Genomic DNA, 27,071 nt, shown 5'->3' with positions numbered 1-27,071 from the left:
CCAATGAATGAATGAATGAATGAATGAATGAATGAATGAATGTTTTCTCTTACCTGTGTTTGGGCTGTGATTAAAGAGGCAAAGAAGGCATGTGGTATTCTTCAAACCCAGGAGTGAACTCTTTGCAAGGCAGGCTAAGGTGACATATCTGCCCCCCCCCCCCCCCCGATCTGGTGATCTCAGAGATATTTTTTAAAGCAAGTTTTATCCTTGAAGATCTTTGTGCCTAGAAATCCACAGGGGATACATGAAGAATGGCTGTTCTTCTGATAATTGCAAGGAAAAGCCATTGTCCTATCCTCTTAGCAACAGCTTCTCTTCACGCAGCAGAATGGAAAACATGTTTGTGTCTCTTCTCGTAATTCACAGAGCAGATGGAGTCCTGGGGAAGTTGTGTAGTTGACCTACACGAAAGTGACCCCTGCACACAAGATGGATTTTGGCTTGTGCCCTAGTTTGGTCAGATAATAGGAGTGCTTCTTGGGAATAGTGGCACAAGGCAGAAATGGAATTTGAGGAAGAATCTCAGGATATTAACTGCCATTTTTTTGGCAAGACTTGCAAATTTCTGTTGCTGTAGCCTAAAGGTAGCAATTGCCATCCAGGTGTCTCTTTTAGTCTTTTGAGGTGCTGCTCCCCAAATTGCCCGGTCTGAAATTCTTTTCTCGAAGATTCATTCACAGGACCAGTTGGGATCAATACTACTGTACCAACCTTCCTGCTGCACAGCAATCTCTGTGTCTGGGCCTCTGGAGGACATTTCACAGTTGACTGTGGGGTTCCCCAGACTTATGGTCTTGAGAGATGTCCATTTGCCACCCCCAGGGAAGGCCTGAGAGGCATTTCAACATGGCCACCATCATTTTTGGTTCATCTCAAAACAGAGCACTTCCAATGTGATCTGAGGAGGGGCTATCCTGGTCCCCTTTATCCTGGCCAGATCATGGCCTGATTACTTTGAGATTCTTTTATGCTGATGGAACCCCATCAGTCACTAAGAGCGGACTGGTCAAATAGATCTGGCCTCCCTGCAGACAGAGGCAGCATAAAAGAATCTCAAAGTATCTCAAAATACCCCAGGCTCTGCTTCATGGTCCTTCTGAGGCCTTGGCCACTACCTGGAATAGGAAAGCTACTTGGCCCACCTGAAACTTCACCTTCGCTGGAGCTCCAGAGTTTTCTGCAACGCTGCACAAACAGCAAGAGGGAAGCAGAACAAATGACTTTGTCACACGGCCACATGGTGCAATTACAGAAGCGGCCACTATTTTCCAAGTGACCACAACTGAATGAGGCCACTGGTGGCTGCTATCAAAATCATGCCAGAAGTGCTTGCTATAAGCGAATCTGTCCCAACACTTATGGAACAACATCAGTTTTTATGCTTTATAGACCTGCGAAGACTGTCAATGTGTAGTCTAGGACAATTGGCTACAGCCACTTCATCCAAGCCTCCTCATCCCAGCTGACCCATAGCATTCACCCCTCCCTAGCTGCTCTGGTTCACACACCCTCTTTGCAAACTGGATACCCCAGGCCGTGGCAAGAGTGACGGTGATTGCCTTTTGACTCCCTTTGAGCTGCCCCACCTTGGTTCAATGCAAAGGGTGAGCATGTGGGCTAGACAGCTTCTGTTCCCACCATGCAGTAGCCAATCCAGCACTTCAGTTTGCTGATCAATTCCTGGGTGTCCAGTTTGCAAAGAGGGGCCTGCAAGCTGTAGCCTATCAATTCAGGGCAGGACTATGCTCTTTGTACAACTATCTGGGGGGAGAAAGTTTTCAATCTCTCCTGGAGTGACAGAGCCTCTAATTTAGGAAGCAGCATTTATGGGTCTCCAGTTGGGACTAAAGGTTGCATAATACTTTGCTGGCCTTGCTGGTGGACAGAATGTCAGGCCCGTCCCAGCTTAGCCATTTAGGAAAGAAAAATCCTTGACTCTATTTGTAGTGTTGGATATACTTTTACTAAAAGTCAACTGGTTACAGCATAAGCAAAACCAGATCTGAAGAGTCCCGCACAAACCATGTAATTTTCCCTATTCCCAGGCCCTCCCCCATATGTCATCTTGTTAGTGTCCAATGAGGTTAAAATGAGCTGTTTTGGTTTCTAAAGTTTGGAGCCCGTTTGGTGCAGTGGTGGGATTCAAGTAATTTAACAACCTGTTCTCTGCCTTAATGATTTCTTCCAACAGCCAGTTTGCCAAACTGTTCAGAAAGTTAACAACCGGTTCTCCCGAAGTGGTGCGAACTGGCTGAATCCCACCACTTGTTTGGTGGCCCTTTGCATTCTGTTCCCATGCCTCTGTCCTTGGATTGTTCAGTCATTGTTTCCAGTTGCCTCTTCTGTTACTTGTCATTCCCCCCTTCCCTATCTCCCCCCTCCCAGCCTTTATGGCAGATCTGACATTGAGCCTCTTACTGTTTACAACTCACTTGGCCCCGATCCTTCTTTGCTGAGAGTGATTCTCATGTGGGAGGAGATGAAAAAAATGGGGAATTGCCACCAAATCCAAGAGTCAGTGTAGGAGGAGGAGGAGGTTGGTGCAGTGGGAAGGACCTTCTAGGAATGGTTTTGGTCTGGGAACAGTTGAGACACTCAGGGCTCAACTGAGTGTCTCAACTCAAATCTCCTAGGGCAATTTGCACTACAGTGAGTAACCCAGGGTGAGGCAATGGGGGAGGGTGGCTGTGGAGAGTAAACTGGGGGGGGGATGATAGGGAGGAGCTACCAGGGAGGGACTGATGGGGAGGGGTGGCCATGGTGGGTTAACTGGGATGGGGAGGCTGGGGTGAGGTGGCTGGGGCAGCCAATTGTCTCATTCCCATCAATGTGATGGGTTGCAAAATTACTATTTCAGCATTGTTGCTAAACAGACACTATCTGTCATGTTTATGTAAGTATTACAACTGCTGAAGCCTTCAGGCTTCAAATGCAGGACCAAAAATCAATAAGTCTCAAAGCAGTGTTGCTTGTTAAGAGTGTGCCCAGGATAAATTTTCTCCAGAGAATAGTGGGAGGAACTCTTGAAGACCAAAGGATGCACTCATATTTATACATTTGAGAAAGAAGGAGAAAATGATATATGCATAAGGAAAAGATGAAGTAAGCATACATATTCATAATTAACAAACTATCAATTATGTTGCCACTCTTCTATTGTTACTATCTTCAAATGAGAAATATTCTTTTAATAAAAAAAGAATGCCAGTTACATTGCCATAGAAATTTTGATAAAGCTTATTAAAAATCAGAGAATTTGAGTTTTCTATTTTATGGGCCAATTAGCACACATTCCTCCATTTTTTCTTTTTCACACACAAGAGGCCATTTTATAGAAAGGGAGATGTTATTAAAAATAACTGAATACTGGTAGAGAACTCTGTAAAGCCTCACAGATCTAAGGAAACAACCATACAGGCCTAAAAGCACTGATGCCAACTCTTTAAAACACTATTGTCAGCTTTGGAAGGCATATTATTAAAAATAATTAAATTAAAAAGAATAAAATGAGAAAATGTTCTCCTTGAAATAATGAATACATCTTTAATAACTAGTTTTCCATCAGTATCAGGCACTGGACAATATGAGGATATTTTGAAGGCATGATAAATAAAAGGCTGGGTGATAGCTGTTGACCATAGGTAAATTTTAACCAGTTGCAGCATTTGATAAGGAATTTTTTAACGGAGAAATTCCTCTTTGATATTTTTTTTTTAGAAATCATCATATTCTAAACATGCCACAAAGAGAAATATAAATGAGGCAGATCCCGACATTAGTTAGAAATTCTTGTTTCTTACTATATTTTCTCTACAATTCAGATTGGGCCTCAGCAGAATAATATAGCATTTGGGGAAAAAGATACAAGCCAAGAGAGCAGCCCCAGAGGCCAAAATGGAGAAGATCTCCAGGGCCACCATGGATTTCCCTTTTGTGCTCAGGTAGGTAGGGAGGAAAGTGATCCAAACACTGCAAAAGACCAGCATGCTAAAAGTAATGAACTTGGCTTCATTAAAGCTGTCAGGCAATTTCCTAGCTAGAAAGGCCACTGAGAAACTGATGAGGGCCAAAATAGCTAGATAGGCGAGGACAGTGTAAAACATTGAAGCTGAGCCTTCCTTACATTCCAAGATGGTCTCTCCAAACAAGGAGTGGAAGTCCATGTTGGGAAATGGGGGAGAGGTTCCCAGCCAGGAAGCACAAAGGACTCCTTGGACCAGGGGACAGACTATGACAATGGAGTTGGTCAGTGGTTTTCCTAAGAGTTTCCTTGTCTTGTTCCCTGGCTTGGTGGCCATGAAGGCCAGAACCACCATGACAGTTTTTGCCAACACAGAGGAAACCGCCAGGGAAAAGAGAATGGCAAAGGCAGATTGTTGTATGAGACAGGTGACTTTCCCTGGTCGACCAATGAAAAGGAAGGAGCAGAGGAAACAGAGCAGGAGGGAGACCAACAGGATGTAGGTGAGTTCTCTGTTGTTGGCCTTGACAATCGGTGTGTCATGATGTTTATAGAAAATCACCAGGACTGCACATGTGCTCACAGAGAGAAAAAGAGTGAGAGAAACTAATGTGTATCCCAGTGTGTCCTGATAGGCAAGAAAGTGGATCTTCTTGGCAATGCATTGGTCCTGGTCCTTGTTGGGATATTGGTCTTCTGGGCAGGGTTCACAGTGAGCTGCATCTGAAATCAAGAGTCTTTGTTTAAGAATTTCAGGGGCATCTACCATGCACATTATCCCTCCCTCAGAGATGTCCTCCTTTCTGATCCTCAACAATTCCATGCAGGATAGATTTCGGGCAGAATGTATGAATCCACAACATGCATTTCCACTCCAACTCTGACATCCAATTGCAAAAACCAACTTCCACTCTTTCCTGAGGAAGTGGGGTGTGCGGTCGAAGCTTTAGTTTTTATTTTTCAGAATATGCTTCTTCCGTCAGCACTATCAACCTCTGAGGAAATGGACCTGCCAGGGAAAGAGGAGATCCATCTATCTATGTCTCTTTGGCAGAGCAGGAGGGAGCAAAAAATGTCTGAATGAATGGATTTGAAGCACAAAACAGAGAGGTTAAGGCAGAGATATACACACAAATAAAACAGCAGCATTCCCGAATAAAAGATCTATCAATCTCCTGTGTGTTCCATTATAAATTGAACACAGGCAGCACATGGAAAAAAGCAGGCAGCAATCTCAGACTGAAAGCCACAATACTCATGGAAGGGCACAGTGAATGGATAGCTGGAATTCAATCCTTGTCTCTGGTTAATCTATCCCCAGGATCATCATAAATGAAGGATGATTTGCTCTTTGTGATGTCCCATAAATTGCACAGTGGGTTCTTTCATCACTCCCTTTGGGATGCAAATGGAAGTGGATGTTGGGGACTCATAAATTGTGCCCTCAAACTATCCTTGCTAAGGATTGGGAATGGTGGCCTCTGTGGCCAAGGCAGTTTACATCTTTAAACTGAAAGGTTCTCCTGAAAAGTATGAGTGCATGTCAATCATATCAAAAATGATCACAATGACAAAAAAAAAATATGATTTAATGAATGACTTCCTTGATCCTGGAAGATTTACATTTGAAGTATGGTCTACCTGTCTGATTAGAAATGGTCCCTTCTGGACAAGGGTCACATTGGTAGCAGCAAACCTGCTTTCCCTCTGGAACTCTTCTCCTCTCTCCTGCATGGCATCTCTTCCTTCCACACCTGGCAAAGGGGATGGTCTGAAAGAGAAATACTTGAAATTATTTAAGCAATGGACTTGCTTCTTTCATTCTTTTCCCCATTCCTATTCCCCTTCCTTATTCCTACTTCTGTATTCAGATTCTCTTCTAAATAAATCCATTGCCACCATCTATCAGAAATATGGAACAGCTCCTGAAGGATTCAGGCCACTGGCATTCCTGAGACATCTATAGATGCTGGAGATTGGGTAACATCCTGCAGAGGAAGGCTTGTGACTGAACCACAGCATTTCTAACAGAAAGAACCACGAGGATACAACTGAGTGACAATGGTCCATGGAAATCACTGTTGCTTGCTATAATTGCATCCTGTGTTTCAAGCAGAAGTTATTCCCAAGCCTAACTTTTTATGGAATGACACAAATCAGACCTCAAATATGTTACATGCAAAGCAGATTTTTCACCAAATGACTGCCATAATTTCTGACTCAACTAATTATTTTTCAAGTTAGGAAGATGTTCTGCATCCCAGGAAGAGAATGGATCTTTCCCTGAATTTACAACATTTCCTTGCAGCTCACCTTTGTGGCCCAGATGATTCCATCAGAGTTAATGGTGAAATCCTGACCTGGGGGAGCCTCAGTATTTACTTGCCCAACTTTTATGGGAATAAAAGATCGATTGGGAAAGAGAACCCAATTGAGAAGATCATAACGAGCAGATCCCAATCCACCTTCTAAGAAGGAGACTTCATCTCCAGCACTGTTGTTGAACTCCACATTGCTCAAATAGGGAAGAATCTGAAAGAAAGGAGACCTTCAGAAATTAGAGTATTTGGGATACAACAATAAACGAGACATCATGGATTCTATCATCACATAAAGTGCATCTTGAGAAGATGGGTTTATATTTGAGAAGCTAGTTCCATCTCTTGGTAGCAATCTGAGGAATCAGGTGTATTTAACTCTGAAACTAAATGTTTTCTCTTTATCACTGGGCATGGTTTCCAACTCCACTTTGATCAAAACACAAGAATTTTAGTTCTAAAATCTAAATTTAATTTTAGGATTTTCCTTTTGTGATTCTTGGCTACATGCACTTTCAAATAGTTCCTTTGACCCAAGGTCTTGTTAACTGATAATGTTTGAAATGAATAAATAATTTTGATCAGAACCATGAAAAATTCCGCTGATTTTTTCTAGCTCATTGTTAAAGGCAGCAGAACGCAGGAACCAGGACTGACCAAGTGGGGCCATGTGGAAGGAAGTATCTGACCTGGTTGGTCACTTCACTATTCAGAGAGGTCCAATGTTTTAGCCTTTCCATGCAGGAAATTCTGATGAATTTCAGACCAGGAACCCATTAGGACCATGTTGAATCTTGCTCTGTGCTGTGGTTATCATAGAAACAGAATCATAGTATTGGGAGGGACACTGGAGGTCTTCTTGTCCAACCCCCTGCTCAAGCAACAGACCCTCTACAATTTTAGACAAGTGGGTATCCTGTCTCTTCTTAAATGACTCCAGCAATGGAGCTCTCAGACTTCTAAAGGTAAACCATTCCTTATGAAATTTCTCCTAAGTCCTAGGTTGCTTCTCTCCTTGGTTAGTTTCCATCCATTGTTAATCAGAAGCTGTTTTCACACAGCAAGCTGAGTAGCACAACAAATGGTAATCTTAAAAAAGGGGGCAGGGTCTCAGTTGAATTGGTATGGGAGTATGAAGACATTTAATCAGGAACTGAAGAAATTCACATGGGGAAATTCCAATCTAAGTGTCTGTGGACTGAGTCAAAAGCCACAAAAATTACCTGCCATGACTGGACATCTGAGATCCTCTTTCCAAGCCTCATCATGGTCGGTTGAACTTTGGATCCATACATTGCATGTAAAGCGTGTGCCAGAGCATAAACAGCATTGTAGATATTGTAACTTTCTCCTGTCATTCTTTTTTCAAAAGTGTAATTGGGCAGATTCTGCACATTCTCCTTTCCAGTACATTGTTTTCTCCTCTTTGGAGGGATTTTTCCTGATTTATGAATCTTGCAGCCAAAGACTATTTCCCACCATAGAGGGAGAAAGACGTCTCCTTGGGGGTTCAAGGGGTCTAAAGACAGGAGAAAGTGGCTGAATTCTGAGACATCCCCAGAGTGGTCCCTAAAATGCAGGACCCCATGGAAAGGCTTTATATATTGCAATGTTTCTTCAAATTCTTCCACCCCAAGTTTCCAATGGGAAGCGAAGATACAAACTTTCCTAAATGATACTTTTCTGACTTTTTCAAAAGAATATACCACCCCTACTAAAATGCCAGCAAGAGTTAAGTCTGCAAACAGAATGAACACTTTTGTTTTGGACCAGGTAAGGAAATTGAGAATAAACTTTTTCACAGTGATTTGAACATCAGCCAATTTCAACCTTTCAGTGAAGGCCAGGCAGATCTCCTTCTCCTGGAGCATTGGCATCAGAGTTGAGACGAAATCTTCTCCCCTGTCATCTTCAGTGGCCAGAAGCCCAACCCAGTTCCACTGGAAATGCAGGAGCAGCTGGACTAAACCCACATACTGAGGAGATTCTTGGGATTAATCCGGAAGAAGGAAGGATAAACTCTTCTCTCTCCCTGAGAGAACTCAAAGCCAACACCGAGCTGGAGAAAAAGAGATTATTTTTTTCAAAGACAAAATAAAAGTTTTATGCTGACTTTAGTAGAGACCACTGCGTGGTTGGTGGCCCTCCAGTCAGGCTGACTCACTTTGACTGGCAAACTTCATCTTCTTCCCTTCTTAGCCATTTTTACTGGTTGTGGTATATCGGAAGAGAAGAGAAGAAACCAACAACTTCATAAAGAAATGGCACTAAAATGATGGTTACCCTTTAATGAGGAATAAACAAAGAGTCACAAGCTCATTATATGTCCACCCCCCAAAAAAACTACCTTTAGTTTCATCTTTGGCTTCTGTCTGTGCTTTTGGTCTTTGTCTACTCCATAATGCATCCAAGAGAGCTCTCTTACCTGTGGGACCCTAAAGATGCTGAAGATGGAGGCCATCAACCTTGAGGTTTTGGCACTGAGACCACCAATGACGGAGAGCAGAGTGTCTGGATTTTCACATTTGTAACCTGGAACCTTCACTTGGCCTCGTGAGGAGAGCATGGAGAGGCTGTTTAAGGAAATAAATATCTCCCTCTGGAAATGGCCATAGATGTGGAAGCCGAGGGTGATGTTGGGGAGCAGAAGAAAATCCTTATTGACCTCGGAGACAGCAAATATCAATGCAAGGAACTGCTGGTAGTAACTGGTGATGAATCTGTAGTGAGATAAACATTGGAGAACATTACAGAAAATCTTGTGCATGGCTGTAGAATTTTCTTCACTGTTTGAAGGAACTTTTGGGGGCAGAAACTCCCAAATTTCATTGGGTTTGGGTTTTTTCAAAGGATTTTCCTTGGCTAAACTTGGATTTGTTTATGAGAAAGGAGAGAAGTCTTTCCATAGATATCATGGACTGTTTTATACTCTCTATCATCCCTGCCATATTCATTTTGCTGCAGTGGCTGTAATCTTTTCCAATTTGTTTGTTTGTTTGTTTGTTTGTTTGTTTTATTTTTTATTTTCATCAAGCATGTATTTATGACCGATACAAGTGTAAACATAATTATAAATACATGAAAAGGATACAAATAAAAGATAACATTAGGACAGGGATGGTAGGCACGCTGGTGCGCTTATGCACGCCCCTTACAGACCTCTTAGGAATGGGGTGAGGTCTACAGTAGACAGTCTAAGGTTAAAGTTTTGGGGATTTAGGGAAGAAACCAGAGTCAGGTAGTGCATTCCAAGTGCATTCTGTTACTGAAGTCGTATTTTCTGCAGTCTACTTTGGATCAGTTTACCATGAGTTTGTATCTATTGTGTGCTCTTGTATTGTTTCGGTTGAAGCTGAAGTATTCATTAACAGGTAGGACATTGTAGCAAATGATTTTATGTACTATGCTTAGGTCAGACCGAAGACGGCGAAGTTCTAAGTTGTCTAAACCCAACATTTCAAATCTGGTGGCATAAGGTATTTTGTTGCAAGCAGAGGAGTGGAGGACTCTTCTTGTGAAATATTTCTGGACATGCTCAATTGTATTAATGTCCAATATGCAGTGCGGATTCCAGACAGACGAGCTGTATTCAAGAATTGGTCTGGCAAACTGCTCCCCTTTCACCGTTATTATTTAAGGTCTCTCTTGGAGCAGCTTCTTCAGGTGTGGTAAAGATTGCTGAGAATAGGACTACAGTGGGGGCCACCTCATAGATTTACTGAAGGCCAATATTCATGAAAAATGCTGATTCCAACACTGAGAGGGATTTTTGTAACTCCTGAACACTGGAAGAAGATTGAGCTTTTATTTGAATTTTCTACCAGAAGTTACTGTCCAGATTAATATTATAATTTGACTTCTTCACTAGCCCAGCACAGCTTCTAATGTAGTGACCCTCTTCATGTGTGTTTTTTATGATCTCCTTGAGAAGAGATTGAGAATTCCAGCCTATTTTAAGAGCCTAGTACTTTATTGATAGAAGCACAATAGGTGCACCACACTAGGATAGTGCAAAATACTAGAAGAATTTCTGAAAGCGGTCCCAGAATTTAAAGCAAAGAAATGATTTATCTGCATTTCCTCTCCAGCTGAAACTTACACATTCTTGAAAATAATATCAACTGTATAAAAGTTTAGGTCAGGAGACTTTGCAATGGTTCCCAAGGGCAAATTCCCACCAATAATGAGATCACCAGGCCTATAGGAGCTTTCCTTTGACTTGAAACAGTCCGTCAAAACACAGATGGGTCGCAGCCTTTTCGCAGAAGTTGGAGCCAGGAGCCAGAAGAGCATCAGCAGTAGCATGACTCCCACCCAGTCACTGGAGCTTTTCAAAATAGCCTGGACGACCATTGGACTAGGGTGGTATAGGGCTCATGCCTTGAGCAGAGGGTTGGACTAGAAGACCTCAGAAGTCCCTCCCAGCCCTGTGATTCTATTCTTCATGCCTGAGTCTTTCTTGCCTCCTTCCTTCTTAGATCAGAAATAAAGCTTTGTGCAGAAACTGAATTGCAGGTAGCTCTTGAAATCTCAGCAGACATCACCTGTGCCACCTGGATCACTCCAGGGCAAATTTATAGCAGCAATGTTGGTGGCGCAGCAGACTAAAACACTGTTAAGATTACACCAGCTGCCTGCAATTATTGCAAGTTCAAATCTCACCAGGCTCAAGGTTGACTCAGCCTTCCATCCTTCCGAGGTAGGTAAAATGAGGACCCGGATTGTGGGGGCAATAAGATGACTTTGTATTAAAAAAAAAAAAGAACACCGCTTGGGGGGGGGGCGAAAGCCCTACTAAGCAGGTATATACAAAAGTATGAAGGCTATTGCTTAACGCATTGTAAGTCTCCCTGAGTCTCCGGAGAAGGGCCGCATATAAATCGAACCAATAAATAAATAAATAAATGTTTTCTCTTACCTGTGTTTGGGCTGTGATTAAAGAGGCAAAGAAGGCATGTGGTATTCTTCAAACCCAGGAGTGAACTCTTTGCAAGGCAGGCTAAGGTGACATATCTGCCCCCCCCCAATCTGGTGATCTCAGAGATATTTTTTAAAGCAAGTTTTATCCTTGAAGATCTTTGTGCCTAGAAATCCACAGGGGATACATGAAGAATGGCTGTTCTTCTGATAATTGCAAGGAAAAGCCATTGTCCTATCCTCTTAGCAACAGCTTCTCTTCACGCAGCAGAATGGAAAACATGTTTGTGTCTCTTCTCGTAATTCACAGAGCAGATGGAGTCCTGGGGAAACTGTGTAGTTGACCTACACGAAAGTGACTCCTGCACACAAGATGGATTTTGGCTTCTGCCCTGGTTTGGTCAGATAATAGGAGGGCTTCTTGGGAATAGTGGCACAAGGCAGAAATGGAATTTGAGGAAGAATCTCAGGATATTAACTGCAATTTTTTTGGCAAGACTTGCAAATTTCTGTTGCTGTAGCCTAAAGGTAGCAATTGCCATCCCGTTGTCTCTTTTAGTCTTTTGAGGTGCTGCTCCCCAAATTGCCTGGTCTGAAATTCTTTTCTTGAAGATTCATTCACAGGACCAGTTGGGATCAATACTACTGTACCAACCTTCCTGCTGCACAGCAATCTCCGTGTCTGGGCCTCTGGAGGACATTTCACAGTTGACTGTGGGGTTCCCCAGACTTATGGTCTTGAGAGATGTCCATTTGCCACCCCCAGGGAAGGCCTGAGAGGCATTTCAACATGGCCACCATCATTTTTGGTTCATCTCAAAACAGAGCACTTCCAATGTGATCTGAGGAGGGGCTATCCTGGTCCCCTTTATCCTGGCCAGATCATGGCCTGATTACTTTGAGATTCTTTTATGCTGCCTCTGTCTGCAGTGAGGCCGGATCTATTTGACCAGTCCGCTCTTAGTGACTGATGGGGTTCCAAAGGGAACTGAGGATTATACTCCAGGCTCTGCTTCATGGTCCTTCTGAGGCCTTGGCCACTACCTGGAATGGGAAAGCTACTTGGCCCACCTGAAACTTCACCTTTGTGGGAGCTCTGGAGTTTTCTGCAACGCTGCACAAACAGCAAGAGGGAAGCAGAACAAATGACTTTGTCACACGGCCACATGGTGCAATTACAGAAGTGGCCACTATTTTCCAAGTGACCACAATTGAATGAGGCCACTGGTGCCTGCTATCAAAATCATGCCAGAAGTGCTTGCTATAAGCGAATCTGTCCCAACACTTATGGAACAACATCAGTTTTTATGCTTTATAGACCTGCGAAGACTGTCAATGTGTAGTCTAGGACAATTGGCTACAGCCACTTCATCCAAGCCTCCTCATCCCAGCTGGCCCATAGCATTCACCCCTCCCTAGCTGCTATGGTTCACACACCCTCTTTGCAAACTGGATACCCCAGGCCGTGGCAAGAGTGACGGTGATTGCCTTTTGACTCCCTTTGAGCTGCCCCACTTTGGTTCAATGCAAAGGGTGAGCATGTGGGCTAGACAGCTTCTGTTCCCACCATGCAGTAGCCAATCCAGCACTTCAGTTTGCTGATCAATTCCTGGGTGTCCAGTTTGCAAAGAGGGGCCTGCAAGCTGTAGCCTATCAATTCAGGGCAGGACTGTGCTCTTTGTACAACTATCTGGGGGGGAGAAAGTTTTCAATCTCTCCTGGAGTGACAGAGCCTCTAATTTAGGAAGCAGCATTTATGGGTCTCCAGTTGGGACTAAAGGTTGCATAATACTTTGCTGGCCTTGCTGGTGGACAGAATGTCAGGCCCGTCCCAGCTTAGCCATTTAGGAAAGAAAAATCCTTGACTCTATTTGTAGTGTTGGATATACTTTTACTAAAAGTCAAGTGGTTACAGCATAAGCAAAACCAGATCTGAAGAGTCCCGCATAAACCATGTAATTTTCCCTATTCCCAGGCCCTCCCCCATATGTCATCTTGTTAGTGTCCAATGAGGTTAAAATGAGCTGTTTTGGTTTCTAAAGTTTGGAGCCCGTTTGGTGCAGTGGTGGGATTCAAGTAATTTAACAACCTGTTCTCTGCCTTAATGATTTCTTCCAACAGCCAGTTTGCCAAACTGTTCAGAAAGTTAACAACCGGTTCTCCCGAAGTGGTGCGAACTGGCTGAATCCCGCCACTTGTTTGGTGGCCCTTTGCATTCTGTTCCCATGCCTCTGTCCTTGGATTGTTCAGTCATTGTTTCTAGTTGCCTCTTCTGTTACCTGTCATTCCCCCCTTCCCTATCTCCCCCCCCCCAGCCTTTATGGCAGATCTGACATTGAGCCTCTTACTGTTTACAACTCACTTGGCCCCGATCCTTCTTTGCTGAGAGTGATTCTCATGTGAGAGGAGATGAAAAAAATGCGGAATTGCCACCAACTCCAAGAGTCAGTGTAGGAGGAGGAGGAGGTTGGTGCAGTGGGAAGGACCTTCTAGGAATGGTTTTTGTCTGGGAACAGTTGAGACACTGAGGGCTCAACTGAGTGTCTCAACTCAAATCTCCCAGGGCAATTTGCACTACAGTGAGTAACCCAGGGTGAGGCAATGGGGGAGGGTGGCTGTGGAGAGTAAGCTGGGGGGGGGGTGATAGGGAGGAGCTACCAGGGAGGGACTGATTGGGAGGGGTGGCCATGATGGGTTAACTGGGATGGGGAGGCTGGGGTGAGGTGGCTGGGGCAGCCAATTGTCTCATTCCTATCAATGTGATGGGTTGCAAAATTACTATTTCAGCATTGTTGCTAAACAGACACTATCTGTCATGTTTATGTAAGTATTACAACTGCTGAAGCTTTCAGGCTTCAAATGCAGGACCAAAAATCAATAAGTCTCAAAGCAGTGTTGCTTGTTAAGAGTATGCCCAGGATAAATTTTCTCCAGAGAATAGTGGGAGGAACTCTTGAAGACCAAAGGATGCACTCATATTTATACATTTGAGAAAGAAGGAGAAAATGATATATGCATAAGGAAAAGATGAAGTAAGCATACATATTCATAATTAACAAACTATCAATTATGTTGCCACTCTTCTATTGTTACTATCTTCAAATGAGAAATATTCTCTTAATAAAAAAAGAATGCCAGTTACATTGCCATAGAAATTTTGATAAAGCTTATTAAAAATCAGAGAATTTGAGTTTTCTATTTTATGGGCCAATTAGCACACATTCCTCCATTTTTTCTTTTTCACACACAAGAGGCCATTTTATGGAAAGGGAGATGTTATTAAAAATAACTGAATACTGGTAGAGAACTCTGTAAAGCCTCACAGATCTAAGGAAACAACCATATAGGCCTAAAAGCACTGATGCCAACTCTTTAAAACACTATTGTCAGCTTTGGAAGCCATATTATTAAAAATAATTAAATTAAAAAGAATAAAATGAGAAAATGTTCTCCTTGAAGTAATGAATACATCTTTAATAACTAGTTTTCCATCAGCATCAGGCACTGGACAATATGAGGATATTTTGAAGGCATGATAAATAAAAGGCTGGGTGATAGCTGTTGACCAGAGGTAAATTTTAACCAGTTGCAGCATTTGATAAGGAATTTTTTAACGGAGAAATTCCTCTTTGATGACATTATTTTTTTTTTAGAAATCATCATATTCTAAACATGCCACAAAGAGAAATATAAATGAGGCAGATCCCGACATTAGTTAAAAATTCTTGTTTCTTACTATATTTTCTCTACAATTCAGATTGGGCCTCAGCAGAATAATATAACATTTGGGGAAAAAGATACAAGCCAAGAGAGCAGCCCCAGAGGCCAAAATGGAGAAGATCTCCAGGGCCACCATGGATTTCCCTTTTGTGCTCAGGTAGGTAGGGAGGAAAGTGATCCAAACACTGCAAAAGACCAGCATGCTAAAAGTAATGAACTTGGCTTCATTAAAGCTGTCAGGCAATTTCCTAGCTAGAAAGGCCACTGAGAAACTGATGAGGGCCAAAATAGCTAGATAGGCGAGGACAGTGTAAAACATTACAGCTGAGCCTTCCTTGCATTCCAAGATGGTCTCTCCAAACAAGGAGTGGAAGTCCATGTTGGGAAATGGGGGAGAGGTTCCCAGCCAGGAAGCACAAAGGACTCCTTGGACCAGGGGACAGACTATGACAATGGAGTTGGTCAGTGGTTTTCCTAAGAGTTTCCTTGTCTTGTTCCCTGGCTTGGTGGCCATGAAGGCCAGAACCACCATGACAGTTTTTGCCAACACAGAGGAAACCGCCAGGGAAAAGAGAATGGCAAAGGCAGATTGTTGTATGAGACAGGTGACTTTCCCTGGTCGACCAATGAAGAGGAAGGAGCAGAGGAAACAAAACAGGAGGGAGACCAGCAGGATGTAGGTGAGTTCTCTGTTGTTGGCCTTGACAATTGGTGTGTCATGATGTTTATAGAAAATCACCAGGACTGCACATGTGCTCACAGAGAGAAAAAGAGTGAGAGAAACTAATGTGTATCCCAGTGTGTCCTGATAGGCAAGGAAGTGGATCTTCTTGGCAATGCATTGGTCCTTGTCCTTGTTGGGATATTGGTCTTCTGGGCAGGGTTCACAGTGAGCTGCATCTGAAATCAAGAATCTTTGTTTAAGAATTCATATATTCAAGGAAATCATGCTGCGTTTATAATGATTTTAGGATAGATTAGCCAGTGACCAGGATTAGTTCAGTTCCAGCTATCCATTCAGTGTGGACTTCCACGAGTAATGTGGCTTTCAGTTTGAGATTGCTACCTGTTTTTTCCCCTACTTTATAATGGAACACACAGAAGATCGATAGTCCTGTTATCCAGGAATGTTGCTGTTTTGTTTATGTGTACATGATCCCTGCCTTAACCTCTTTGCTTTGTGCTTCAAATGTGTTCATTCAGACTTATTTGATCGCTCCTCTATCAAAGAGACAGATGAATCTCCTCTTTCTCTGGCAGGCCTATTTCCTCAGAGTTTGATAGTATCGATGGATGAAGCATGCCCTAAGTAATAAGAATTAAAGCTTGGACTGAAAACCCCACTTCCTCAGGAAAAGATTAGAATTTGGTTTCCACAATCAGATATTAGAGGAGGAGTTGAAATGCAAATTCATAAATTCTGTCCTAAAACTATCCTGCATGGAACTGCTGAGAATTGGGAAAGGTGACATCTGTAGACCGGGCAATTTAGATCCATCAACTGAAAGATTCTGCTGAAAAGCATGAGTGATGTCAATCATATCAAAAATGATCACAATAAACAAAATAGATTTAATGAATGTCATCTTTGATCTTGGAAGATCTACTTTTGAAATCTGCTCTACCTGTCTGATTAGAAATGGTCCCTTCTGGACAAGCGTCACATTTGTAGCAGCAAACCTGTTTGCCCTCTGGAACTCTTCTCCTCTCTCCTGCATGGCACCTCTTCCTTCCACACCTGGCAAAGGGGATGGTCTGAAAGAGAAATATTTGAAATGACCTAAGCAGTGAACATGCTTCTTTAATTTGTTCCTGCATGCCTATTTCTATTCCACGTTCCCATTTCTATGTTCAGAATCTCTTCTAACAAAATTGTTAACCCTTGTCTATCAAAAACCAGGGACAGCTGCTGTGGGATTCAGGACAGCGGCACTTCCAACCTACCAACAGATGCTGGAAATAGGAACTGGGATCTCAGCCTGCAGAGGAAGGGTTGTGACTGAACTACAGCATTTCTAAAAGAAAGAACCATGAGGGTACAACTGAGTATCAATGGTCCATGGAAATCACTGTTGCTTGCTGTAATTGCATCCTGAGTTTCAAGCAGATGTTGTTCCCAAGCCTAACCCTCTGTGGAATGAAACAAATCAGACCTCAAAGGTGTTACATGCAAAGCAGATTTTTCACCAAATAACTGCCATAATTTCTGACTCAATTGATTATTTTTCAATTTAGGAAGATGTTCTGCATCTCAGGAAGAGAATGAATCTTTCCATGAACTTGCAACATTTCCTTGCAGCTCACCTTTGTAGCCCAGGTGATTCCATCAGAGTTAATGGTGAAATCTTGGCCTGGGGGAGCCTCAGGATTTATATGCCCAACTTTTATGGGTTCAAAAGATCGATTGGGGAGGAGAACCCAGTTGAGAAGATCAAAACGAGCAGATCCCAGTCCATCTTCTAAGAAGGAGACTTCATCTCCAGCACTGTTGTTGAACTGCACGTTCCTCAAATATGCAAGGATCTGAAAGAAAGGAGAGATTCAGAAATTGGAGTATTTGGGCTACTCCAATGAGACATCATGGCTTCTATCATCACATAATGGCCATCTTTAGAAGATGGGTTTATATTTGAGAAGATAGGTCCATCTCTTGGTGGTGATCTGAGGAAAAACATGTAACACCAAATATTTAACTCTGAAACTAAACATTTTCCCTTTATCACTGGGCATGGTTTCCAACTCGAATTTCACCAGAAGAATTTTAGTTCCATAGTCTAAATTTAATTTTAGGATTTTCCTCTTGTGATACTTGGCTACATGCACTTTCAAATAGTTCCTTTAGCCAAAAGTCTTGTTAACTTTGAGCTAAATAAATAAATGATAAAAGAATGTTTCAAATGAATAAATAATTTCTATCAGAACTATGGAAAATTCCCCTGATTTTCTCTGCCTCATTGACAAAGACAGCAGAATGAAGGAACCAGGTTTGATCAACTGGGCCATGTGGAAGGAAGTATCTGCCCTGGTTGGTCACTTCACTATTCAGAGAGGTCCAACATTTTAGTCTTTGATGCAGAAAATTCTGATGAATTTTAGACCTGGATCCAATCAGGACCGTTTTGAATCTTGCTCTGTGCTGTGGTTGTCATAGAAACAGAATCATAGTATTGGGAGGGACACTGGAGGTCTTCTAGTCCAACCCCCTGCTCAAGCAACAGACCCTCTACACTTTTAGACAAGCGGGTATCCTGTCTCTTCTTAAATGACTCCAGCAATGGGGCAACCACAACTTCTAAAGGTAAACCGTTCCTAAAGAAATTTCTCCTAAGTTCTAGGTTGCTTCTCTCCTTGGTTAGTTTCCATCCATTGTTAATCAGAAGCTGTTTTCACACAGCAAGCTGAGTAGCACAACAAATGGTAATCTTAAAAAAGGGGGCAGGGTCTCAGTTGAATTGGTATGGGAGTATGAAGACATTTAATCAGGAACTGAAGAAATTCACAAGGGGAAATTCCAATCTAAGTGTCTGTGGACTGAGTCAAAAGCCAGAGAAATTACCTGCCATGACTGGACATCTGAGATCCTCTTTCCAAGCCTCATCATGGTCAGTTGAACTCTGGATCCATACATTGCATGTAAAGCGTGTGCCAGAGCATAAACAGCATTGTAGATATTGTAACTTTCTCCTGTCATTCTTTTTTCAAAAGTGTAATTGGGCAGATTCTGCACATTCTCCTTTCCAGTACATTGTTTTCTCCTCTTTGGAGGGATTTTTCCTGATTTATGAATCTTGCAGCCAAAGACTATTTCCCACCATAGAGGGAGAAAGACGTCTCCTTGGGGGTTCAAGGGGTCTAAAGACAGGAGGAAGTGGCTGAATTCTGGGACATCCCCAGAGTGGTCCCTAAAATGCAGGACCCCATGGAAAGGCTTTATATATTGCAATGTTTCTTCAAATTCTTCCACCCCAAGTTTCCAATGGGAAGCGAAGATACAAACTTTCCTAAATGATACTTTTCTGACTTTTTCAAAAGAATATACCACCCCTACTAAAATGCCAGCAAGAGTTAAGTCTGCAAACAGAATGAACACTTTTGTTTTGGACCAGGTAAGGAAATTGAGAATAAACTTTTTCACAGTGATTTGAACATCAGCCAATTTCAACCTTTCAGTGAAGGCCAGGCAGATCTCCTTCTCCTGGAGCATTGGCATCAGAGTTGAGACGAAATCTTCTCCCCTGTCATCTTCAGTGGCCAGAAGCCCAACCCAGTTCCACTGGAAATGCAGGAGCAGTTGGACTAAACCCACATACTGAGGAGATTCCTTGGGATTAATCCGGAAGAAGGAAGGATAAACTCTTCTCTCTCCCTGAGAGAACTCAAAGCCAACACCGAGCTGGAGAAAAAGAGATTCTTTTTTCAAAGACAAAATAAAAGTTTTATGCTGACTTTAGTAGAGACCACTGCGTGGTTGGTGGCCCTCCAGTCAGGCTGACTCACTTTGACTGGCAAACTTCATCTTCTTCCCTTCTTAGCCATTTTTATTGCTTTCGGTACGTCATAAGACAAGAGAAGAAACCAACAACCTCATACAGAGAATGCCACTAAAATGACGGCTACCCTTTAATAAAGAATAAACTAAGAGTCACCAGCTCATTATATTCCCACCCCAACAAAAAACTACTTTTAGGTTCATCTTTGGCTTCTCTGTGTGTTTTGATCTCTCTCTACTCCATACTGTATCCAAGAGAGCTCTCTTACCTGTGGGACCTTAAAGATGCTGAAGATGGAGACCATCAGCCTTGAGAATTTGGCATTGAGACCACCAATGATGGACAGCAAAGTGTCCTGTTGGTCACATTTGTAATCTGGAACCACTTGGCCTCGTGAGGAGAGCATGGAGAGGCTGTTTAAGGAAATAAATATCTCCCTCTGGAAATGGCCATAGATGTGGAAGCCAAGGGTGATGTTGGGGAGCAGAAGAAAATCCTTATTCACCTGGGAGACAGCAAACATCAATGCAAGGAACTGCTGGTAGTTACTAGTGATGAGACTGTAGTGAGAAAAACTTTGGAGAACATTACAGGAAAGCTTGTGCATGGCTGTAGAATTTGTTTCACTGTTTGGGGGAACTTTTGGGGCAGAAATTCCCAAATTTTATTGGGTATGGGTTTTTTTCAAAGGATTTTCCTTGGCTAAACTTGAATGACTTTGTGAGAAAGGAGACAAGCCTTTCATGGACTGTTTAATACTCTCTGCCTTCCCTGCCATCTTCACTTTGGTGCAGTGGCTGTAATCCTTTCCAACTGCTCTCCTTTCACCATAATTATTTAAGGTCTCTCTTGGAGCAGCTTCTTCAGATGTGGTAAAGATTGCTGAGCACAGGACTACAGTGGAGGTCACCTCATAGATTTACTGAAGGCCATTATTCAATCAGCACTGCTGATTCCAACACTGAGAGGGATTTTTGTAACTACTGAACACTTAAAAAGTTTTGAGCTTTTATTTGAGTTAAAAAGTTTTTTGAGCTTTATTTTAATTTAACTTCTCCACTGGGCCAGCACAGCTTCCCTCTTCATTTTTGTTGTTTATCATCTTCCTAATGAAGAGACTGAGAATTCCAGCCTATTTTAAGAGCTTGGTAATTTACTGAGAAAAGCACAAAATGTGCACTCCACCGGACAGGTCAATGCACTAGAAGGATTTCTGAAAAAAGTCCCTGCTTTTAAAGCAAAGATAATAATTATCTCCTTGTTTCCCATCCAGCTTAAACTTATGTATTCTGCAGAAGATGATTCAGTGCATTAAAGTCTGGAACAACAGTCTTTAAAATGGTTCCGAAGGGCAAATTCCCACCAATAATGAGATCACCAGGCCTGTAGTAGCTTTCCTCTAATGGGATATAATCTTTGAACACACATATGCTTTGCAGCCTCTTCACCGTAGTTGGAACCAGGAGCCAGAAGAGCATCAGGATCAGAAGCAGCATGACTCCTGCCTGCTCATTCTTATCACCTTCCCTCCTAGAACAGAAATCAAGGTTTGTGCAGAAACTTGAAGGTTGCTCCTGAAATCTCACTGGAACTTTAGCAGAGCAGACACCACCTGTGCCACCTGGATGGCACCAGGACAAATTTATATCAACAATGCTTCCTCTTACCTGTGTTTGGGCCGTGACCATAGAGGAAACAAAGGCATGGGAGTCTCTTCAAACCCAGGAGTGAGTTCTTTGCAAAAGCAGATAAAGTCACATTTCCTGCCCCCCATCAGAGATATTTTTTAAAATAGGTTTTATCTTGTAAGATCTTTGTGTCTAGAAATCCACAGGGGATACATGAAGAATGGCTGTTCTTCTGATAATTGCAAGGAAAAGCCATTGTCCTATCCTCTTAGCAACAGCTTCTCTTCATGCAATAGAATGGAAAACATGTTTGTGTCTCTTCTCGTAATTCACAGAGCAGATGGAGTCCTGGGGAAGTTGTGTAGTTGACCTACGTGAAAGTGACCCCTGCACACAAGATGGATGTTGGCTTGTGCCCTGGTTTGGTCAGATAATAGGAGGGCTACTTGTGAATAGTGGCACAAGGCAGAAATGCCATTTGAGGAAGAATCTCAGGATATTAACTGCCATTTTTTGGCAAGACTTAATGTGGCTGAAGAAACAAATAAATCTGAGATTTGCTCGAATAATGACAAAACTCCGGGGGCCAGTTAATGCTAGAGTATGTCACAGATCTGAAATAGCTCCCTGCTGAGTTGGAACCAACATTTACTTTATTTTGAAACTAATTCTCGAGGGCGCCACACAAAAGGGCTGATGCAATAGTGAAGCCAGTCTGTTGAACAAAATCAATTTTAGTGAAAAACTAGTTACCAGAACTTTGCAGAGTTAAAAAAACCCACACAGACAGAAACACAGACAGAGAAGTTAAAAAAAAAAAAACAAGTGAAAAGAGATGGAGAAATCAAGGCTGCCTCTCACCCCATGTGGGGAGGGGAGGAGGGAAGGAGGGAGGGAAAGGGAGCTCAGGACCCTCGTGTTGCAGATGGAAAGCTGATCTGCAAAATCCAATTTCCATCTTCAGAGACTTGGGAAGGCAAAAGCCCATATCCCATGTTCCCCTGCCACCCTTTCCCATGCAGAGGCCAGGCAAGGGGGCTGTTGCAGGGATCCCAGACAAGACTCTGCAAGGCTGAGTGGGGAGCTTCTCTTGGGTTTATGGGTCCCAGGCAGGAGTGAAATGCTACCAGTTCAGCCCAGTTCGCCCGAACCGGTATTAACAAATACTTCCAGTTCGCAGACTCTGTGAGTTTCCTGCTTCCATTATGTGTGAAGTCCAGCTGCTTTTGCATTGTGTGTGAGCCAGTTGTGTAGCTTTTGTATTATTTTTGTGTAAAGTGTGATAGTTGGTTTTCCCAGTCACATGACCACCAAGCCACACCCACCTAGCCATGCCCACAAAACCGGTAGGGAAAATTTTTAGATTTCACCACTGGTCCCAGGGTTAACATTGGGGGGACCCAGCCCTCGGGGTTTCTCCAGCTTCACTTGGACTTTGTGTCTTTCCAGGAGAGGCTCCTGTCAGGTGAAGCCATGCAGGGCTGGGTCTTCCAAGGGGAATCTGGGGTTGCCCAGGAGGAAAAGGCGGCCAGCCTCACCCTGGAGGGAGCCCTCCATGACTCTGAGGAAGATGGGGGTCCCCCCTCACCCCTCCAGACTCTCCAGAGCCCCCAGCTGAGGAGACTCTCTTCATTGTAGCCTTTTCTGGGGAAGGGGCTTAAGCCCCCCCCATCTCTGCAATTCTGGGAGATTTTCCCTCTTTTTCATCCCCCCCAAAGCTTTGAATGTTGTTCTTTATTTGACATCCTCCCCCCCCCCCTTGGCTTGGCTTGGCTTCTTCAGTCTCTTCTCCATCAGGCTGAGGGCAGGGAAGCTCCCAGGCAACCATCTCTTCCCCCTCTTTGATTGGCTACAGGGTTGTCATGGCAAAGGGGGCAGGCCAGGAATAGAGGCAGCCACTAGAGAGAAAGAGAGGCGGAATTTTTGTCTTCCCTGAGAACTGGAGGATTTGAATGCAAAGTCTGCTTTCTTTTAGGAAACGCTTTGTATTATTATGGAAAAGTAAAAAGTTGAGATTCGATTTTAATGCTTTCTTTTACTCCAACAGAGGAAGTCTGAAGTCAGCACTTTTTTTCTTTTCTCCCTCCCCCATTTCTCCCTCTTCGTTTTTTTTTTATTTTTGTATTTTATTCTATAATCTAATAAAATGTTTTTTTAACAGAACTGGAGAATTTGAATGCGAAATCTGCTTTCTTCTTTTCAGATGCAGCCCAGAATCAGAAGGAGAGAAGGGTCAGAGAAAATGAAGGAATATTTAAAAATATATTTAAAAAAAGAAAACTTGGACTTTGACAGAAGAAAAATAAAGAGTGAATATAGAAAAAAAGAGAAATCATCAAACGCTGTTGAAAAAGTTGTTTAGCTCTGTAGGGTGTGATCCACGAGATATATAGCAATTAAAACCAAAGAATGTTAAAAGTCAGCCTTAAGCAAATCTATTGGAGACGCAGAGCAGAAAGATCAGAAGATGAAGTGAAATTGGACGTTAAAGAAAATAGTGTTGTCAAACAGCTTATAGAAAATAGCTAAAATAGTTATAGTGTTAACATTACTTTCTGCACTGATTGAAAGGATTTAGAATTTAGAACGTCTGTTTATTTTAATTTTAAAAATGTGTAAGCTTTCCTATTTGTGAAATAAAAATCTCACCCCAGTGAGAAGGGAGAGAGAAAAAACCCGAAATCAAATTCAAGTTTCTAGTGCTTTGTGAATATATATATATATATATATATATATATATATATATATATATATATATATATATATATATATATATATGTTTTCTCAGGTTTTCGCGGGTGTTTGTATGTAGGTCTTTGGTTATTCGGGTCTTCTCCCACGTAAAATTGGAAGTGTCTTGGCGACGTTTCGACAAAGTCTCATTCGTCATCTTCAGGCTGGTGTTCTCGGCTTCGTGCTTCCAGGAGCAATGTGAGATCGCAGCTGTCTCTTCCTTTTAACTGCTAGTGGGGGTGTGAGCTGATTGGGTGGGAACTTGGCTGTGCTCTGATTGGATGGGGGGATGGTTGTGCTCTGATTGGCTGGGGGTGTGTTCTGTTTGGGTGGGGGCTTGGTTGTGCTCAGCTTAGTCTGAGTTGCAGGGGGATTTGAGCTGGTGAGCTGCGTTGTTGTTGTTTGGCTTCGTGTTTGTGGCCGTGCGAGCTCTTCATGGTGGGTGTCAGTCTGCTTCATGTATGGATTGGAGGGGTTTAAAGTGGCTAATGATGCAGCTGCGGTCTGGCTTCTGGTCCTTGGTCGTGGCTCATTATCAGTGTGGGTTTGAGTCTGCTTTCTGCGTGGATGTATGGTGGTGACATCCTGTGTGGCTCTCGTGAGTGTGGGTCTGGTGTCATTCGTCGTGTTAGGGACTCGTTTGTCAATAAGGGCGGGTTTCCAAATGGCTGGTAGGCGGGAGGTATCATCTCGTTTGTTCATGCTGTGTGGGCGTTTTTCTATCTCGATGGCTTCTCTGATTATTCTGTTGTTAAAGTGTTCAGTTTTGGCGATAGTTCTGGTCTTTTTAAAGTCAATATCATGTCCTGTGGCTTTAAGGTGTTGGACCAGGGAAGAAGTTGGTTCCTCTTTTCTGACTGAGTTCTTGTGTTCTTCTATGCGTGCACTTATTCGTCTGTTGGTTTGTCCGATGTATGTGGTGGGGCAGGCGGTGCATGGGATTTCATATACTCCTTGATTTTCTAACTCAATTTTGTCTTTGGGGTTCCTTAGGATGGTGGATATTTTTCGGTTTGTGCAGAATGCTGTCTTGATGTTATGTTTGTGGAGGATTTTGCTTATTCTGTCTGTGGTGCCTTTTATGTATGGGAGGAGGGCTTTGCCGTTTTCTTGTTCTCTGTCTTGGATTTTAGTGGGGGTTTCTTTTTGGATTAGGTTGGTGATCTTATTTCTTTGGAATCCATTGGATGTTAGTACGTTAGTAAGAGTGTGTAGTTCGGTTTTTAGGTGTTGTTCGTCAGCTAAGCGTTTTGTTCTGTGGACGACACCTTCATAATCTGGCCTCATGGGAAAGAAAAACTGGACAACTTCCTCACACACCTCAACAGCCTACACACCAAAATACAGTTCACCATGGAAACAGAAGCGAACAACCAACTTCCCTTCCTGGATGTCTTAGTCTACAGAAAATCCAATGGCTCCCTAGGACACACTATCTACCAGAAGAAAACACACACAAACCGCTATCTGCACGCACTCTCACACCACCACCCTGCCCAGATCAACTCTGTAGCCAAGACACTCATTTCCAGAACAAAACGCTTAGCTGACGAACAACACCTAAAAACTGAACTACACACTCTTACTAACGTACTAACATCCAATGGATTCCAAAGAAATAAGATCACCAACCTAATCCAAAAAGAAACCCCCACTAAAATCCAAGACAGAGAACAAGAAAACGGCAAAGCCCTCCTCCCATACATAAAAGGCACCACAGACAGAATAAGCAAAATCCTCCACAAACATAACATCAAGACAGCATTCTGCACAAACCGAAAAATATCCACCATCCTAAGGAACCCCAAAGACAAAATTGAGTTAGAAAATCAAGGAGTATATGAAATCCCATGCACCGCCTGCCCCACCACATACATCGGACAAACCAACAGACGAATAAGTGCACGCATAGAAGAACACAAGAACTCAGTCAGAAAAGAGGAACCAACTTCTTCCCTGGTCCAACACCTTAAAGCCACAGGACATGATATTGACTTTAAAAAGACCAGAACTATCGCCAAAACTGAACACTTTAACAACAGAATAATCAGAGAAGCCATCGAGATAGAAAAACGCCCACACAGCATGAACAAACGAGACGATACCTCCCGCCTACCAGCCATTTGGAAACCCGCCCTTATTGACAAACGAGTCCCTAACACGACGAATGACACCAGACCCACACTCACGAGAGCCACACAGGATGTCACCACCACACATCCACGCAGAAAGCAGACTCAAACCCACACTGATAATGAGCCACGACCAAGGACCAGAAGCCAGATCGCAGCTGCATCATTAGCCACTTTAAACCCCTCCAATCCATACATGAAGCAGACTGACACCCACCATGAAGAGCTCGCACGGCCACAAACACGAAGCCAAACAACAACAACGCAGCTCACCAGCTCAAATCCCCCTGCAACTCAGACTAAGCTGAGCACAACCAAGCCCCCACCCAAACAGAACACACCCCCAGCCAATCAGAGCACAACCATCCCCCCATCCAATCAGAGCACAGCCAAGTTCCCACCCAATCAGCTCACACCCCCACTAGCAGTTAAAAGGAAGAGACAGCTGCGATCTCACATTGCTCCTGGAAGCACGAAGCCGAGAACACCAGCCTGAAGATGACGAATGAGACTTCGTCGAAACGTCGCCAAGACACTTCCAATTTTACGTGGGAGAAGACCCGAATAACCAAAGACCTACATATATATATATATATATATATATATATATATATATATATATATACATATATATATTCTCTCTCTCTCTCTCTCTCTCTCTCTCTCTCTCTCTCTCTCTCTCTCTCTCTCTCTTACACACACACACACACACACACACACACACACAGAGGCAACAATTGGTGGCAGAGGTGGGATTGCTCCAGGAGATCTCTGAGTGCTCCCAATGCAAAGGAAAAGAGCCTCGGCTGTCGGAGGGAGAGAATTTGGTCCAGGGAGATCTCATCCCCTCCAGGCAACGGCCTCCCAAATACCCGGAGCTTCTCCTGGGCCATCTGAGACGGGAGAGGTTGAAGGGGAAGCTCTTCCATACCAGGAGACCATCTCATGGGGAGAATCCTCAGTTGAACAAGAATATCACATACAACAAGGACTTCCAACCAGGCTCCTCCTTATCAGTTTCATTCCTAAGTCATTCCCTGTGCTGGAGTTTCCTTTCCTCTGTTTGCATTCCTAACACTTTCCTTCTTTTCTCTTTATTTCACTTACTCCTATATTAAAGGACCTGTAATTTCCTGAATGGTCTGGATTTCCAAAGCTTCTCTCTTTTC

General features: G+C 43.0%; 2 protein-coding genes across 2 annotated transcripts; both read right to left on the bottom strand.

Annotated features, from left to right (window-relative positions):
- Positions 1–3,782: 3,782 nt before the first annotated feature.
- LOC139322839 (vomeronasal type-2 receptor 26-like) lies at positions 3,783–10,587 on the bottom strand. Its single transcript, XM_070952087.1, has 5 exons — positions 10,382–10,587; positions 8,708–8,855; positions 6,278–6,496; positions 5,606–5,735; positions 3,783–4,687 (listed from the first exon to the last, which is right to left on the bottom strand). Exons 1-5 carry the CDS (start codon positions 10,585–10,587, stop codon positions 3,783–3,785), a joined length of 1,608 nt encoding a protein of 535 aa, XP_070808188.1.
- Positions 10,588–14,914: 4,327 nt separating this feature from the next.
- LOC139322838 (vomeronasal type-2 receptor 26-like) lies at positions 14,915–19,815 on the bottom strand. Its single transcript, XM_070952086.1, has 4 exons — positions 19,678–19,815; positions 17,224–17,442; positions 16,545–16,674; positions 14,915–15,819 (listed from the first exon to the last, which is right to left on the bottom strand). The coding sequence occupies exons 1-4, from the start codon at positions 19,813–19,815 to the stop codon at positions 14,915–14,917; spliced, it is 1,392 nt and encodes a 463-aa protein (XP_070808187.1).
- Positions 19,816–27,071: the final 7,256 nt, after the last annotated feature.

The sequence above is a fragment of the Pituophis catenifer genome, unplaced genomic scaffold (genome assembly GCF_029215685.1).
Source record: "Pituophis catenifer annectens isolate HBS135680 unplaced genomic scaffold, rPitCat1.0.hap2 SCAF_11, whole genome shotgun sequence".
Classification (NCBI taxonomy): domain Eukaryota; kingdom Metazoa; phylum Chordata; class Lepidosauria; order Squamata; family Colubridae; genus Pituophis; species Pituophis catenifer.
This window is presented reverse-complemented; position numbering and strand designations above follow the sequence as displayed.